Genomic DNA, 17,258 nt, shown 5'->3' on the forward strand with positions numbered 1-17,258 from the left:
TTTGTACATCTCCCTATAGAGCAGTCAAGTTTTATCAACACTGCATTAGAAATATCTCAAAATACCGTTCCTGGGTCATTTTCTCTCTGATTTAGCTTTTACCCTTCTCTTAAAGCAACAGAAGACTTGGCTTGATTTTGAAGTCCCTCTAATGAGGCTATGATTGGAGAAAATAATTAACATAACATGCACTGCCTTAGAGCTGAAGTTTTGCTATTCATTTCATTTACTTGTTTCATTTCTATATTTGAGTTTCTTCTCATGCCAAATCTGTATTTTTAAAATTTTGGTGAAAAAATGCTGCTTCAGTACAGGCATGGAGCCCCTCTTCCTAGGCTAGATAATTTGGTGAGTATTTTCATCCATTTTTTATAATACATACAGGTCATATATCAAGTAAATATAGTCAGAAGTACATTTGAGAGGGTAAAACACTATTAAATATGTCAGAAGAAACAAAGATGGGATGAAGAAGTAAGTACTTACATAGACTTTGTACTCTATAGCAACCATTATGTGTGTTATTTTCAGTTAAAAAAAAAAAAAAGCTAATCATAGACTTTCATCCAACCATGAACCTCTAGAGATGGCATTTTGTATTGGCAAAGCAAAAGGCTACATCTTCTTACTTAAGTGTGTGACATTATCAAGAATCTCAGTGATAGCTGCTACAGAGATTAAAGGGATGATTAGGTAAGAGAGAAATTAAATGTCCAATAGTTCCCCAAAATCTTGGGCCCTAATCTTAGGAAGTAGATTTAGAAAGGAAAGCATTCACCAATATTCTCTATATCAGCTTCCTTGTGTTCTTGTGAGCCTGTACTGAAGACATTAGCTTCAGTTGTTATTTTTAATTTTCTACAATGCCATGACTCTGAAAATCTTTAATTAACAGGAAAGGCATTTACATATTACTGCTTCCTTTGTTTAATTAAACTCTCTGACTCCTCTGATACATAAAAGGTAATTGATTACACCTATAATTTAAGAAAATGCTGAAGTGTCCTTTAATTATATTGCTCCTACGGGAAGCAAACAGAAGGGTAAGCATTGGCTCAAAATACTTCTAGATGCATTTCATGCCCAGAAAAAGGAAAGAGGAACAAAAAAGACTGAGCAACCACTGGTGTCTACATGCTGGTTACTCTGCTAGGAATTGTGTTGTATCTGATGTACCATGAAATTAATTCATTCTGATTAAAACTTTCACTTTCCTCTATTGTATATGCAAATAGAAGGGAGTTTTCTTAAGGAATTACACAAGTAAATGCTTCAGAAAAAAAAAAAAAAACCTTGTTCAAAAATGTAACTACAAGTCTTAATTACACAAGGCTTACATAATTAACTAGAGTGGGATAAATGAAATCCATGAAAACATTCTCAAACTTCACATGTAAATCTACAGTCTTCAATCTTTTCATCTATATGTTTAATCAAAATGTCTAACAAAAAGATAAATACACCTTTGCCTATATTTTTCTATTTCTCTGACCAGCCCTTGAGCAGAAGTGATATTTTAAAGATAAAATAATAATAAAAGCAATAATAATAATAAAAACAATAGAGGAAAGAATAAAAGGGTAGAATTCTGGAATATTCCAGCTTATTCAATTAGCCTCTATATAATGGCATGTTGTCTATGGCACCTTAGAAAGTAGCTCAAAGTGTTGATTTTGTATTGCACCCTCACTGAAACTGAGATTATTCTGAATGGTGATTATAATCGGACATTACTATGCTGTTCTAAACCAGCCTAGCAACTAGCACCTCAAAATCATCAATATTCATATTGTTCAGGTAAACTCCTAGTTTCTAATGTCATATTCCAGTGCTATGAACCATCTCCCATCTTTTCAAGTATCAATCTTCTCTCTCCCTCCCTCACTTCTATCTTTCCTGTTTAATTTGACCCCTTTCACAGTTTAGAACAGTGTCAGGTAATGACGAGTAGTTTCTTAATGTAAAGGAAAAATGGCGGCCAAGGCCCCAATCATGGTCTGTTTCTGTGCTCTCCAGCAGAATTATTTCACAGTCCAAAAATAAAATCCAGTTTTGTATTCCAGGTACCAAGTGGAAAAATGAAGATTCTCCTGGTCTTTCTAGGTCTGCTTGGCAATTCTGTTGCTATGCCAGTGAGTATCAAAAATTTTTTAGGACTTTTCTTTGTGTTCTATTGTTGCATAGTGTAGAGATAATTATTGGGTTTATCTCAACTGATGTTCTGAATTTGTCATTATTGTTCTCTTACTTCCAGATGCAAATGCCCCGAATGCCTGGATTTAGCAGTAAAAGTGAGGAGGTATGTATATTAAGTCTCTGGGGAGAAGTTTTCCAAAGCCCTGTACTGAGAGTCCATTAAAAAAAAGAAAACTTTCTGATATATAAAATTTCTTATGAAATAGACAGAGAGAGGGAAATTTGAAAGACTTAAACTCTCAAATCAAGGCAAAGTAGTAATTTCCCCAGCATTATACCACCTACATACTTCAATATTTCTTTCCAAGGTAAATGTGAATTTGGGTTCAAGTATAGTTAATGTTAGCTTCTTTGCTAAGTTTTCAAGCTAGCAAAAGTAGACATTTGTATCAAGGGTTTTTAGAAGGTAGACACATAAGCATATAGTATCTTCTACATGACTCATAGCCAAGATCATTAGCCAAATTCAACATACATCAGAAAGGAGAATCATCTTTTCATAGAATTATCACATTCTCAAATCCCAAACTTCAAAAATTGAGTAGAACATTCAAAAACTTCAAAGTAGACAAGATTTTTACTCTCTGTTATTCTATATTGATTCTTCTCAAAATAAAGTTCTGACTTAAAAATTAAAGTGACTTAGGGTTTTAATTGCACACTTACTTTAAATTCATGCATAACTAGTAAAAGACATTATGACTGTTGTACGTTAAAATCAGAAATTCAACTTACTTCTGGTGATTTGTAGATTGATTAGATAAAAAGTTTTCATTTTGTACCTTTGGATTCCTTTGGTCACAGATGATGCGATATGGTCAATTCAACTTTATGAACTCGCCACATGTAAGTTCTGCTTTGTATTATTTCTGACAATTTCTTGTTTATATACAGATAGTTACATTATAAGGCTTGTCATAGATACTAAAGATACCAATAGCTATCCATGTGTTTTAATTACAATGCAATCATTATAAGAGTTTCAAAGGGGAAAAATCATTTCACCTTGTCTCCTTACCCCAAATTTTCTTCTTGTTCTATACTACTGTTCTCTTATGTAAATAAAAAGCATTTATTAATTACCAACATTCCTTATGTTCAAGAGAAATTGGTTCTGGGAAAAGATCATACAACATATATTCACAAATAATGAGGACAAAAAATAGCATAGTAAATACACCAGTTGTATGTGTGTGGGGGGTAAATTTTATTTGGATTATCTTGAAAGATAACACTAAAATTATGAAATAAGTTTTTATCTTATTTAAATAAATTTAGGTTATAACTAGCACTAGTGCCAACTCTTATAAGCAACTAATAATGAATCATGTATCAGTTGGATCTTTTGGCATCATTTTTCTGACAAAATTATATGACAGTACAGCAATACAATATGTCACTTTTGATTTTTGTGATGATCATGAGAACCATTGGGAGGAAAGATCAAGGACTTCATCAATTTTTTCTTAATCCTTTATTCAAGCCATTCTCTTTGAAAGCTTCTCACCCACTATCATCATCCTTGTCAATTTTCTCTTCAACTATTGATTGGCCCAACTCTTTCAAACTCTCATTCTCGGTTTTAGAGACTTTGCCTGTGATTTGAAATTTTCACCAAGTTAATGATCATGAAATTCTGCATTAATGCAAGATTCACAATTTCACCTTCCATTGATCCACATGACGTTTGCTCTGTATTTGTGTGCATCACCCAACAGACAGCGAGAGACTGATTAATGAAGACTGGGGATAGAGGCTGGTGTTAAACCAGAGCAGGAATGTTTGAATGGGAACTGACATTGTAGGAGGTCAATTCATAAATTAGCTTTTTCAGATTATAACTACTTTTGCTTCCCTGCCAACCTTGAAATTGTGGAGATTTTGATAATGAAGATGGAATTAATGAAAATTCAGTAGCAACCAAAAACCATAGGCACCATATAAGGATGTTCACACAGAGAATTTTTATTCTCTCTCTCTCTCTCTCATTGTTTTTCCTGTTTGTCACTCTCACTTCCTTTACCTTCTTTTCTGCTTTTTCTCCCTTTCCAGCCTGTAACAAGTCACAGGAGTTTTGAATTTGACATCATCACCTCTGTAACCTGACTCATACACTTCTTAGAATTAGAAAACTATTAGCCAAATTCTTAAAATGAAATTTCTCACCTAATCCTGTCTTTTGCTTTGCTTCGTTGGTTGATTTTCTAAAAGACTGAAATTCATTTCTGTAAGACAACATTTAAAGAAATGCTAAAGATCTTGAGGCTTCCATGGTTGAGTTAAATTTCATAGAATTTTTAAGATTCTTGGCTGAGTTTTAGAGACTAACATTAATAGATGAGGAAAGCTGGAATCTTGGTCCTCCTACAATTTGACCGTTATTTGCTACCCTTGCAGATGGCACAGCTGGGCCCCTTATATGGGAATGGTATGCCTCAGCTCTTCCCACAGTACCAGATGCCCATGTGGCCTCAACCACCACCCAACACAGGCTACCCACAGAAACCCTCATCCCGTTCAGCACCCAAACGCCAAAAGAGCAAGACTGATCAAGCCCCAGAGACTCAGAAATCCAACCAGCCTCAACCAAAAAAGCCACCACCAAAGCGGCCTTTAAAGCAGCCACCACCTACCCCAGCACAGCCAGAAGAGGAAACCCAGCCACCTCAGGTGAGGCTTGCCCAGCAAAATTCCGAACCAGAGTCCATAAATTGTCTCCGAGGGATTTGGAGAGCCATACCCTCCCCACATACACTCTTTCTCCAGTGTTTCTCAATACAGGTACTGCTATGTATGAAACTGAATCTTTAGTTTTTACATTCTTCTCAGATGATGCTGCACCACGTATTGAAAATTGCCTTGCAAGTTACCTCCAGCCTTTGTTTGATTAAAAATTACCAAAATAGGGGCATCTGGCTGGCTTAGTCGGTAGAGCATGTGACTCTTGATCTCACAGTCATGAGTTCGAGCCCCACATTTGGTGTACAGATTATTTTTTCAAATTTTTTCAATTAAAAATAATTACCAAAATACTGTTGCCTTAGAGAGGTTCCTTTTAAAATGCAGAGACATCATGGTATTATAACATGAGCATTAACAGAAGAGTCAGGGAACAGAGATTCAAGTTCTATCTCCAGTCCTTATTTGTTGAATGACCTTGAGCAGTCCCTTTAAACTTTCTGGGCTGCAGTTTCCCCACGAGTAAAGATATGCTCTCTAAGTCTCTTCCAGATCTATGCTTTGATGATCCAAAATACTTGAAAGGTAACACTGCTTCCAGTACTTCTGTGTGGCATAAGTAGTCCTGACTTAAAATGAGAAGATGTGCAAATGGTTTCTCAAGATATTATCCAGTGTGGAGCTTCTAAAATGCTGTCTCTTCATCAACTAACAGACACTATTATCAGACGCCATTACAGATATAGAGAATACAAAATTGAGTAAAAAGACACTCCTGGATCATTTATCAACTAAGAGATTGTGGGCAAATGACTCAACTTCTCTGAACTTCAGAATCTTCAGTGAAAAGGAAATAATGTCTTTGGCACATGTCTTCTGTGTTTATATGAGTATTCAATCAGTTTACCTCAATAAAATGCACAGCACAATACCTAGAACATAAGTGTTCAATGATACTAATACTAATTGTTGTTATTATTATTATCATCTCAGCCCTAAAAAAAGGAAATCACAGTTTAATGCAAAAGGAGATGCAGACTCCCAGGTATCAGACCATTGTATTTAATAGGTTTGTTTTGTTTTCCATTTATCCTTCTCACTTCTGCATCATTGTGATTCTTTCTTTCTCTTTAGGCATTCCCACCATTCGGCAATGGGCTATTCCCACCATTCGGCAATGGGCTCTATCAACAGCCACCCTGGCAAGTCCCACATGTGAGTTTTTTTCTTTATACTACAAGTGAAAAATAATATTAACATGTTATATCTCAAACTAGTATGAGTTCATACTCTCTAAATGGAATGCCATATGCCAATCAGTGGAGAGTACGAAAAAAAATCATCACATCAGTAATCATGTAGGGGAAAAAATGGTTTAATGAATTTTTTACTTGGACAAATTTGTGACATGAACAGTTGAAATCGCCAAACAACCACTAATAACTTAATGAATTGATTTTAAAGGACTGTGCTATTTCGCTACTATTCCCCGCTTTCCTAAGAGGTTAGAAAATACAAAAATTATCTTCATTTAATGTAATGGGGAAATTGAGACAAAATGGAGTTTGAAAATCATAAGATAAGCTATGATTAGACTAAGATCTTTCCATGATATCTTGTTATTTCAAGCCACAGATGTTTCATTATAAAGAATCTTGCAAAATAATATTTATGAGAATCATTTAAAGTTTAAAATCATTAAAATAAAACATAATATTGAAATTGCATCACAGGCATTAAAAATATAAATCACAAAATAAATTATTTGAACTAAAGAAAAGTTTAAAAGCCAATTGCTGTTAAACTAACAGAAGCATCAAATATTTGATGACTTTTTATTCAGCTATGGCATTGGTTTTTCTTGTCTATAACTCTATAACCAAGAAGACTTCTTATCAATAAGGAACAATTCACTCAAGGAGTAAGAGTTCCTTACTTTTTTTTTTTCTTTAAAAGACTGACTTCCTTTCACTGGCCATTCTGAACTCAGGAAACTAAGGCTGTACCAGGTGAAGATTCAAAAAGCAGATAAGCATGATTCTCATGTTCAACTATGATCTCATCCACATAGAACTTCCTTAAGGTCTGTGGGAGTTGGACCAATCTCCTAAACCCTTCCCTGAGCAAACACTCAGCCTCTAAGTTTGATTAGGAAAATAAACCTTGCTCAAATAAAAAAGTTATAGTAATAATCCAGGAGAAATTGTCAATTTGTCATCCTAAATGTGACATAGACTCTCTAAAAATAGCATCATTATTTAATCTCCATTATTACATGTTCTAATATGGATGTTTAGATCATAACAGCACTCAAATCTCTCTCTCTCTCTCTCTCTCTCTCTATCTGTGTGTGTGTGGGTGGGTGTGTGTGTGTGTGTGTGTGTTGGGGGTGATGGGGTGACTGCTAGGAGATGCAGCCATACATGGTATTCTGAGTAGGATAATCTAGAATCCAGTTGAAGCCTTTGTATTTACAGTATTCACTGATGGATTATAATTATAAAAATTGTAATTAATAGATTGTGAGGGCTAATGACTCAGAAGCTAAAAACGAACAATGCTAATACCCAATCACTGACTTGAACTATTTTAAGACGCCATGAGTCGGGCAAACAAATGGCAGCCTAGAACGTGGTTTTCCCTTGAGTTCATTATGCTTTTCACATTTCAGAGGGTACCACCAGGTTATGGACATCCACCAGTCAGCAATGAAGAAGGCGGGGTGAGTACAAGTAAAGCTACATTCCCCATTAGGAATAACAATCCATTAGCCTCTGCTTTTTTATTCCTATCTAATAAAAAGGTTAAAATTCAACACATGAATTTGTAGCTCAAGTGCCCATGATATAAGAAAAGGAGCCAGTAACAAAAATAAATGTGATATATCATTTCTCCTCTACATATGCTGAACTCTCTCCCTTTCTCCCCCACTCCCTCCCTCTCCCTCCCTCTCTCTCTCCCCCCTCCCTCTTTCTCTCTTTTATTCTCTGTCTCTCTCTAAGAAGACTAACGTAATAATCTTTGCTCCAGAGTCTTTGGACTCTGGACAGTGATGGAGCAACTAAAAAGCAGAGAAGGAAGGAAATGCAACCTAGAAAGTTATCCCCAGAAGGGTATTAAGTAATTATCTAACTCCTTCATTGTACAGATAAATTGAAGCCCAAAGAAGATAATTTCTATCTTGAATAGATAAATTCTATTCAATTTCAGCCACTGAGTTAGTGGATAAACTGGACCTAGAGTTCTTCTGACACCCTGTCCAATGGCTTCTTTACCACACCACACTAGAAGAGCCAAATGCATGTCACAGAGTGATACACTGTGAAAATATTCTAGCTCCCTGTGTCATCAGAAAAGTCATTATAGTGATTCTGGCATGGGACTCCACCCCTGGAACTTACTTCCTTTTTTCCCCTAAATATATATGTCCTCGGTGAAATGGCTCTGGGGAATGAGGGGATGAGAAAGGGAGCAAGGAGGGAGTTAAAATAATGACGTTGGAAATTACTATGTCAGTAATGGCATAAGGTGCTTTTAAAAAGGTGTGCCTGGCGGCTCAGTCAGAAGAGCATGCAACTCTTGATCTCCAGGTTGTGAGTTTGAGCCCCATGTTGGATGTAGAGATTACTTAAACAAACAAACTTTTAAAAACTTTTTAAAAGGTTAAAAAGTTTAAAAAATAAAATAAAAATATCCTTCTGAGATTGAAATTACCAGATAAAAATGATTCAGATAATTGTATGCATCCCAGAAACAGGAACTTTGAATTTTCAAAATAATATGAGAAAATAAAGCAGAATGGCCCAGTTAGCATAGGCATGAAAAAGTCTGTTTTTCCTCCTCCTGGGATGTCACTTAGCAGAACGTCCTCAAGGTTTATCCATGTTGTCATATATTGAAGTTTCCTTCTTTCTTAAGGCTTAATAGTATTCCGTGGTGTGTCTTTACCACATTTGCCTTTTCCATCCATCTGTTGATAGACATTTAGGTTCTATTGTGAATAGTGCTGCAAGTAGTAGTTGTGATTTGCAACTGCATAAAGTACAAGGGAGAGGAAATGAGGCTGGATGGAATAGTTACGGGCCAGATGATTATAAAAGAATTATTAGCATGCTGGTGGTGGCGGTGGCGGTGTTATATAATGTATAACATTTGTTAGGTACTTACTAAGTACCAGGCACTGAGCTTTACAGATGTTATCTCTTTTGACCCTCATGACAACTTATGAGTTAGATATTATTTTGTCATCTTGAGTTTACAAATAACTGAGGTTATCATAAATTGAGGTTAGCCCAAAGTCATACTATTAATACTGATGGAACAGGGATTTTTAACCCATATCTGTGTAGAGCTCCACTCTCTAGACTTGCTTTTTATGTTATGCTATGGGGTTTAGAGTTTATCCTGTAAGGTAGGGCAACTTTAAATAATATTTAAAGAGGAAAGTGACAGAAGTTCTGCCAACCCCCACCCCCAAACTCTATTGTTCTGATGGCAGTGGAGAGACAAGATTAGAGGAAAGTAAAATCACACCCAGAGTAACCAGCAAGAAAACTATTGCAATAGTTCAAGGGTACCGCAGATAGAGGAGGAGGGACAGGATGGAAGTTTAGATTTTATAGGACTTGGTTATTAATTGTCTAGGGGAAATAGAAGAGAGTAGAAACCTGGAAAACTGGGTAGATAGTGGTGAATGTTGTTTAGATATAGAATATTGGAGAAGGAAGTTTGGGGGTGATAAGTCCAATTAACATTCAGTTGGAGGTACCCATGAGATCTTTAGTGATGAAGTCTTGCTGCCTCAGCCTCAGGAGAGAGTGTCATGGGCCAAATTTATGGCTTCGGGAGTCACTGGTTTATACTGTATTGAAAACATGGGCCTGCAATAGATTGCTCAAGGCAGGTGTGTAAAATGAGAACAGAAGAATGAGAAGGCTAGAAAATGGAATCCTTAAAAAAATAAAAACAAACAAAAAACCCCTCAGATTTAGGATCCAGGCCTAGGAAGAGAAAACTGAGCGGTAACATCAGAAAGAGCACCCCAAGAGAGAACCAGAAGGGAGTAGGGTCAAGGAAACCAAGGAGGAATTAACTTTCAAGAAAGAAAGCATAGCTAACGGTTTTAAAAGAAGCATATGGCTAATTTCCCTATTACACTAAAAAATTCTGAGCAACAGCATGGTGGGAAACAAAGAGTAATTACTGATTTCCATCTTCTTTCCTACAGAATCCTTACTTTGGATATTTTGGATATCAGGCATTTGGGGGTCGTCCTCCTTATTATTCAGAAGAGATGTTTGAACAAGATTTTGAAAAACCCAAAGAAGAAGATCCTCCTAAAACAGAGAGTCCGGCCACTGAGCCCTCGGGTAATTCAACAGGTCCTGAGACTAATTCTACTCAACCCAACGCACACAATCCTGCAGGGAGTCAGAGCGGAAATGACACCAGCCCAACAGGAAATAGTGGCCCAAACACAGCTCAAAACGGGGTTATCTCACCCTCTACCATTAATGTTTCAGGCCAGGGAGTACCAAGAACTCAAATCACATGGGGACCAAGTCAGCCAAATATTCATGAAAATTATCCAAATCCTAACATCCGAAATTTTCCTGCACGGAGACAATGGCGTCCCACTGGTCCTATCATGGGGCACAGACAGAATGGGCCTTTTTACCGAAATCAACAGGTTCAAAGGGGTCCTCGGTGGAACTCCTTTGCTTTGGAACGCAAACAAGCAGTTCGTCCAGGAAATCCAATTTATCGCAAGGCTTATGCTTCTACTGCAAGAGGGAATTCTCCCAATCATGCAGGAAATCTGGGAAATGTCAGAAGAAAGCCTCAGGGACCAAATAAACAACCTGTGGGAACCAATGTTGCTCCTCTGGGTCCCAAACATGGTACTGTTGTCCACAGTGAAAAAATCCAAAATCCAGGAGAGAAACCAGTAGGTCCGAAAGAAAGAATAGTCGTTCCTACAAGGGATCCATCTGGTCCCTGGAGAAACTCTCAAGATTATGGAGTTAATAAATCAAACTATAAACTGCCTCATCCTGAGAGTAACATGCTAGTCCCAAATTTTAATTCTATTGATCAACGTGAAAACTCTTATTACCCAAGAGGAGATTCCAGAAGAGCCCCAAATTCTGATGGACAAACCCCAAACCAGAAATTGCCCAAAGGGATTATTTTGGAGCCAAGAAGAAACCCATATGAATCAGAAACTAATCAGCCAGGATTAAAGCACAGTACGTATCAACCTGTATATCCTGAGGAAATTCCTTCCCCTGCAAGAGAACATTTTCCTGCTGGAAGAAATACTTGGAATCACCAAGAAATCTCCCCATCTTTAAGAAGATCCTGGGAGCAGGAGGAACACTTACCTCATCCTTCTCATAGCTCTAGGGAGGTGTTTACTACCCTACTATAACTCTTATGATCCCAGGGAAAACTCACCATATCTTAGAAGCAATATGTGGGATGAGAGAGACGATTCTCCCAATAATATAGGGCAACCCAAAAATTCGCTGTACCCCATAAATACTCCAGAGCCGAAAGAAACAGTCCCTTATAATGAAGAAGACCCAGTTTGATCCAACTGGAGATGAAAATTTCCCAGGACAAAGCAGATGGGGTATGGAGGAGCCAAGCTTTAAAGAAGGTCCAACAGTTAGGCACTATGAAGGCGAGCAATATACCTCAAATCAACGAAAGGAATACCTTCCCTATTCCTTAGATAATCCATCAAAAAACCCAGGGAGGATTTCCCTTATGGTGAATTTTACCCCTGGAACCCAGATGAAAATTTTCCATCATATAATACAGCCCCCCACTGTACCACCACCTGTGGAGAGCAGGGGCTATTATGCTAATAATGCTGTTGGACAAGAAGAAAGCACTCTGTTTCCTTCTTGGAACTCCTGGGACCACAGGATTCAATCCCAAGGGCAGAAAGAAAGGCGGCCATATTTTAACAGAAATTTCTGGGATCAGCCAACAACGTTACACGAAGCACCCGCTAGTCCACCAGACCAAGAGAGAAACCAGCACTACCCTAGTAATTCCCCAGCTGGGCTTCAGAAAAAATCCAACATGGCATGAAGGTGAGAATTTGAATTATGGCATGAAAATTATCAGGTTAAATTCACCAGAGGGAGAACATTTGGCTTTCCCAGACTCGATTCCTCCAAGTTACCCAGCAGGTCAAAAGCAAGCACATGCATTTCACCTAAGCCAGAGAGGCCCTTGCTGTGCTGGTGACTCCACAGGACACAAGGAGAATCCACTTGCTCTCCAGGACTACACTCCATCCTTTGGTCTTGCACCAGGGGAGAATCAAGACACCAGCCCTCTGTACACAGAAGACAGCCACACTGAACATGTAAGACATACCATCTCCCCTACAAGCAACCTGCCTGACCAAAGAAACAGCTCAGAGAAAAGACTGCCTGGAGAAAGTCAAAACCCAAGTCCTTTCAGAGATGATGTGTCCACTCTGAGAAGGAACACACCATGTTCGATGAAGAATCAACTGAGCCAGAGGGGAATTATGCCCTTTCCTGAAGCCAGTCCCCTTCAGTCAAAGAATATGCCTTGTCTCACAAGTGACCTTGGAGGAGATGAGAACAATGTTTTGGAACAAATATTTGAAGGCAAACCAGTTCAACGAAAGAACTGTTGATCTTACTCCTGAGCAGCTTGTTATCGGTACACCTGAAGAAGGCCCTCAGCCAGAAGGAATCCAAAGTGAAGTGCAAGGAAATGAGGGTGAAAGGCAACAACAAAGACCATCAAGCATCCTACAGTTACCATGCTTTGGCTCCAAAATAGCAAAGTATCACTCCTCCAGCACTGGAACTCCATCTAGCGTTGGAAGGCAAGGCCCATTTGATGAAGATCCAGTTATGCCTACTGAAAGTCCTAACTCATTGTCTAGGTTAGCTACTGGGGCACAGTTTCAGAGTATAAACGTAGACCCACTTAATGCAGATGAACACACTCCATTTGATTCTCTTCAATTAGGAACCAATCCACAGGACCATGTACAAGACTGCTTACTACTTCAGGCCTAGGGATTATCGCAACCAAACATTCTTTGGGGAAGGAAAATACCTGATATTCTACAGTGGTTCCCCAACATCCCCCCACCCCTCACCAGACTCAATTAAGTATCTGACCCTCTTGGTGATCCTTAAGTGTTTCCCCATTCCAGCAATAGGAGTAGTGGCCCAGGTGATGCTGATGAGGTTGAGCCTCTGGGGGTTGCTAGATTCAGTATTGTCACTAATTAACACAGACCTTAAAAAGAAGCAGAAAGGTTATGACCTCCATCACCTTGAAACTTGGAAGCCACTTGTCTGGGTTAGTTTCCCTTTGTTTGCTGATTCTTCCTTTTTCTTTCAAATTTCCATACTTGCAAAATTCTCTGGTTTTGCAAGACAGAAAGGCAGATGAACTTTCCATTTTATGCATGGAGATCTATATATCAGTATAATCCAGATGATTGTACAGTTTTTTCTTGTGTTGGTCTTTGTCAGTTTTTTTTCCTAGCTAATATTCTTTTGACATCTTTTATCTCCCACTACTTCTCTCTTTGCTCTATCATTTCCCTTCTTCCTTCTGTGTTTTCTTTCTGTCCACTATTCTGTATTTAGCTTCCTATTTTTTCTTTCCCATCTTTCCCGCTTTCTGTCACTTTTACAACCTAAGCTATTATCCATCACTAGTCTTTACCTCTACCTTCTTCATTATGTCTTCCCCTCTTCCCATCTTTCTGTTCTCTCTCCTAATGGATCACTTGTCAATCAATCCTTTTCTTTTCTTCCCTTCAATTTATCTTTTTCCCTGTTACACCATTTTCATATCTTAAGACCTCTCTTCCTTTTTGTATCTACTCTCCAAATCCTATGCTAGTTTTTTTTGACTCTGTCTAACCATCATTGTAGAATATATTTCAGAAATAGTAGACACTGGTACCTACTTTTGTTTTTAATTTTCTCATGGCCTTTACCAGGTAGATACAGCTTAGCCAGAAGAATACATTCAAGAAGTGTGGGGGAAGACAGGCTAGTTCCTAGAACTAGCAGCCTGGAGACAAGGCTTAGGAATGTGGGGAGGGAAACACTGCCACACAGGGACTGAGCATCCAGAAAACAATGTGGGACTTGCCACACCCTATCACCAATTCATACTCTGCAGGACCTAGAGAGTACATTTTAGGAAACACTATCCTAATCAAATAAGAGAAACACTCCATGGCCAGTTTTCCTCAATAGTATAATATAAGTGATTCTACCAGCGTATGCTACTACCAACATAAAGTCTTATTTTTCATGTCCTGGTAGAATTACTTGCAGACATACTTTCTTTGTATCCTGATTAAATAGTGTAAATTATTTTGTAGAGTAGATGTTTCTGTATTGCCTTGCTAGAATACAGCCAGGGGTTTTGTTTTGTTTTTTTGTTTTTAATAATGGCGTGTTGGCCTACTATCTGTATATTCCTTCCTAGAGGGGAAGAATTCTTGGAATTATCTAGAAAGTTACTTCCAAATCTAAAGAGTTTCTTAGGAGAAAATTTCCTGGTACAGATTTCATAAGAAGATCTCAGAAATTTGAGAATATCTATGTTGAAAACTTCAAGAGGAAAGGAATCTTGTCCTTTGAGACTTCTGAATTTCTTGGCACAGTGTCTTGCACATAGTAGATACCCAATAAATATTTATTGATTGACCAATTTTAAAACGGCTTTCAAAGCTCCCATGAAAATCCTGTGGTGTGCTTCTTCTGTGGGTTCTACTATACGGGATATTGAATTAGCCATGTCATACTCTATAGCTTTAGATACTCAGCCACATTTGCAGAACATAGAATCTCAGGGTAGGAAGGGATCTTAGAGGGAGATGATTTAGGCCATCCACTAGTTGCCAAAATCCCCCACCCACACTTTTTATATTTTAATCACACACTAAAAAGTCATTAACTTTTTCTATACAAAACTGTCTCAAGAATTATCCTCATCAAAATAAAACTACATTTTTTTGTTTTACTTTCTTTCCAATTGATTTTTAATCTAGATATGAATACTTTCTTTGTAAAATCCGCATTCGCTTCAATATTTCATAAAACATATGAATCTTATAGTTGTTTTGGCAGATGTATTGACAAATCTTTGTCTATGAGGCACCGTAGTGTAAATTCTCATCTAAGACATCCATAATATAAAATGTAAAAGCACATGGGACAAAAATATCTATTGAATTTGAGATAGAGAGTGAAAAACCAAGAGGGTGGGGAATGTTCATGTAGAAAATCCCTCTATCTCATCAGCTCGGTTATCCTTGTACAAACCTGGACACCAGGCCTGAGTTCCCTATAGTAAAGTGATTTTTCTGTGTGCCATTGGTAATTTATTAATAAGCTCTAAGGTCAAGGTGCACATGGGAAGATCGAAGGCTCTGAGCATGATCCCCTTCTTCTCTAGCACCCACACCCCACCACCATAGCCCCACCTCTACGGTGGAGTTCCTATGTCTAGAGGCTGTCACCTGCTGGTTCTAAAATGACTGGATATAGCCTGGTGGTGTCTTTTGTCAATAAGTAAATAGAGAATGAGAAAATGATACCTGAGGATAACAAACAGGGAAGATAATCCAGCAAAACAAACACACAATTGCTTTATAAGCTTTTCTGTCTTGCAGCCTGCAATAGATTTCTCCAGAGGGTATTGGCCATAGATCCAGTTCGCTGGGGGAGCTCTTACACTTTTTCACGTTAAATAGAAAGCAAAGTATGATGATGAAATGTGGGGGCAGCTACATCTGAAAACTTGGCCTAGTAGCCACAGTCAGGGAGGTCCTTCCTCTGGTTTTCAGATCCCCTGAACGTGTTTTACTTTTTACTCCTATCAGAGTCCCAACTTTATACATTTTAAAGAAAATTCATGAGACATGACCTTTGAGTTACTTCTATTGCTTGCTTTGGCACATCTCTGCCTTTCCTTAGCCCCCTCTCCTTCAGTCATGACCCTAAAGACCCTAAAGAAGATCTATCTTGCCCTCCGGAAACCAAACTTCATTTCTAAAAACCAAAAGGGGAACTAGAAATGTTGGACTTAAAATCAACAGCTCTGTCTCTCCTTCACAAAACCTCAAGGATTTCACTGTGACTCAGGCCAACTTCCCAATGAAAACTCAGAACACTACACTTGATGGGAAGTAGGTCATCACCATTTCACAACGGAATATAGCTTTTGGTTTTGGCTACCTGTTCTTCCTTGCCTCTGCACTTCACCCCTAACCCAATAATAACAGCCACTGGACCTTGTTCTCTCACTTTAAATTCATGGCCAATGACACTTAGAAACAAATGTCAGCTGGTAACAAACAAAATTCCATGTTGGCAAATTAAAAAAAAAAATCTATTTAAAAAAAAAAGGGGCGCCTGGGTGGCTCAGTTGGTTGGGCGACTGCCTTGGGCTCAGGTCATGATCCTGGAGTCCCGGGATCGAGTCCCACATTGGGCTCTCTGCTCGGCAGAGAGTCTGCTTCTCCCTCTGACCCTCTTCCCTCTCGTGCTCTCTCTCTCTCATTCTCTCTCTCTCAAATAAATAAATAAATAAAATCTATAAAAAAAAATTCCATGTTGGCAGAGGAAAACGCTTTAAATAGAGAAGGATGCAACCGAGCTATAATTTGACATGGACAAAATTGTGAAATTGATGAAGCTCTCCTAGACATCCCATCACCCGCTGGAGCGAGGTCTTCTGCTCTCAGAGTGCTCTATTCCCCCTGCCTGAGGACCCAGCACCCTCCCTTTCTGTGCTTCATCAGAATTTGGACAGCAATTTCCTCTGAGCTTATCCAAAAAACCATGCCTCATTCCTTTCTGCACTGCACAAAGCAGGTATTGACTGCGGCTAACTTGGCAAAAAGATTCCTTCCGAAATGTTGGTTAAAATGCAGTCCTCCCAGATCAGTCAGCACAGCCTTAAAGAGTGAATCTAATCATGGCATATTTCCAGAAGGATAACAGGGTAATGGTAGGAAATTTTATTTGGGTAGGGCCTTGTCTGTCCCTTAGCTATAAAACCACACAGGCCGCTCGCTGTCTCTCCAAAAGAGGACTCAGGCTCTTTCTGACACAGTGTCGCATGCTATACCAGCATTTTGCAAGCTTTAATGTGCACCTGAATCTTGTTACAATGCAGATTTTGATTTCCTCATCTGGAGTGGGACCTTTGATTTTGTATTATAAACATGCCCCCAGGTGATGATGAATTAGCCAGTGGGCAGACCAAAATTGGAGTGGCAAAGTGCTAGGCTATTTCTTATAAATAAGGGACAACTGCACACTCACCAGGGTGGGAACAGAAAGGTCTTGACC

General features: G+C 38.4%; 1 protein-coding gene across 1 annotated transcript; it reads left to right on the forward strand.

Annotated features, from left to right (window-relative positions):
* The first annotated feature begins 297 nt into the window (after positions 1 to 297).
* On the forward strand, positions 298 to 12,947 carry ENAM (enamelin). The gene is given in 14 exon segments (XM_027600497.2): positions 298 to 348; positions 2,064 to 2,132; positions 2,255 to 2,299; positions 3,001 to 3,042; positions 4,594 to 4,866; positions 6,010 to 6,090; positions 7,547 to 7,597; positions 10,103 to 11,290; positions 11,292 to 11,465; positions 11,467 to 11,622; positions 11,625 to 11,702; positions 11,704 to 11,955; positions 11,957 to 12,529; positions 12,531 to 12,947. Coding segments are annotated over 14 exon segments (3,450 nt in total).
* The last annotated feature ends 4,311 nt before the right edge of the window (positions 12,948 to 17,258 follow it).

This window comes from Zalophus californianus, chromosome 2 (assembly GCF_009762305.2).
Source record: "Zalophus californianus isolate mZalCal1 chromosome 2, mZalCal1.pri.v2, whole genome shotgun sequence".
Lineage (NCBI taxonomy): Eukaryota > Metazoa > Chordata > Mammalia > Carnivora > Otariidae > Zalophus > Zalophus californianus.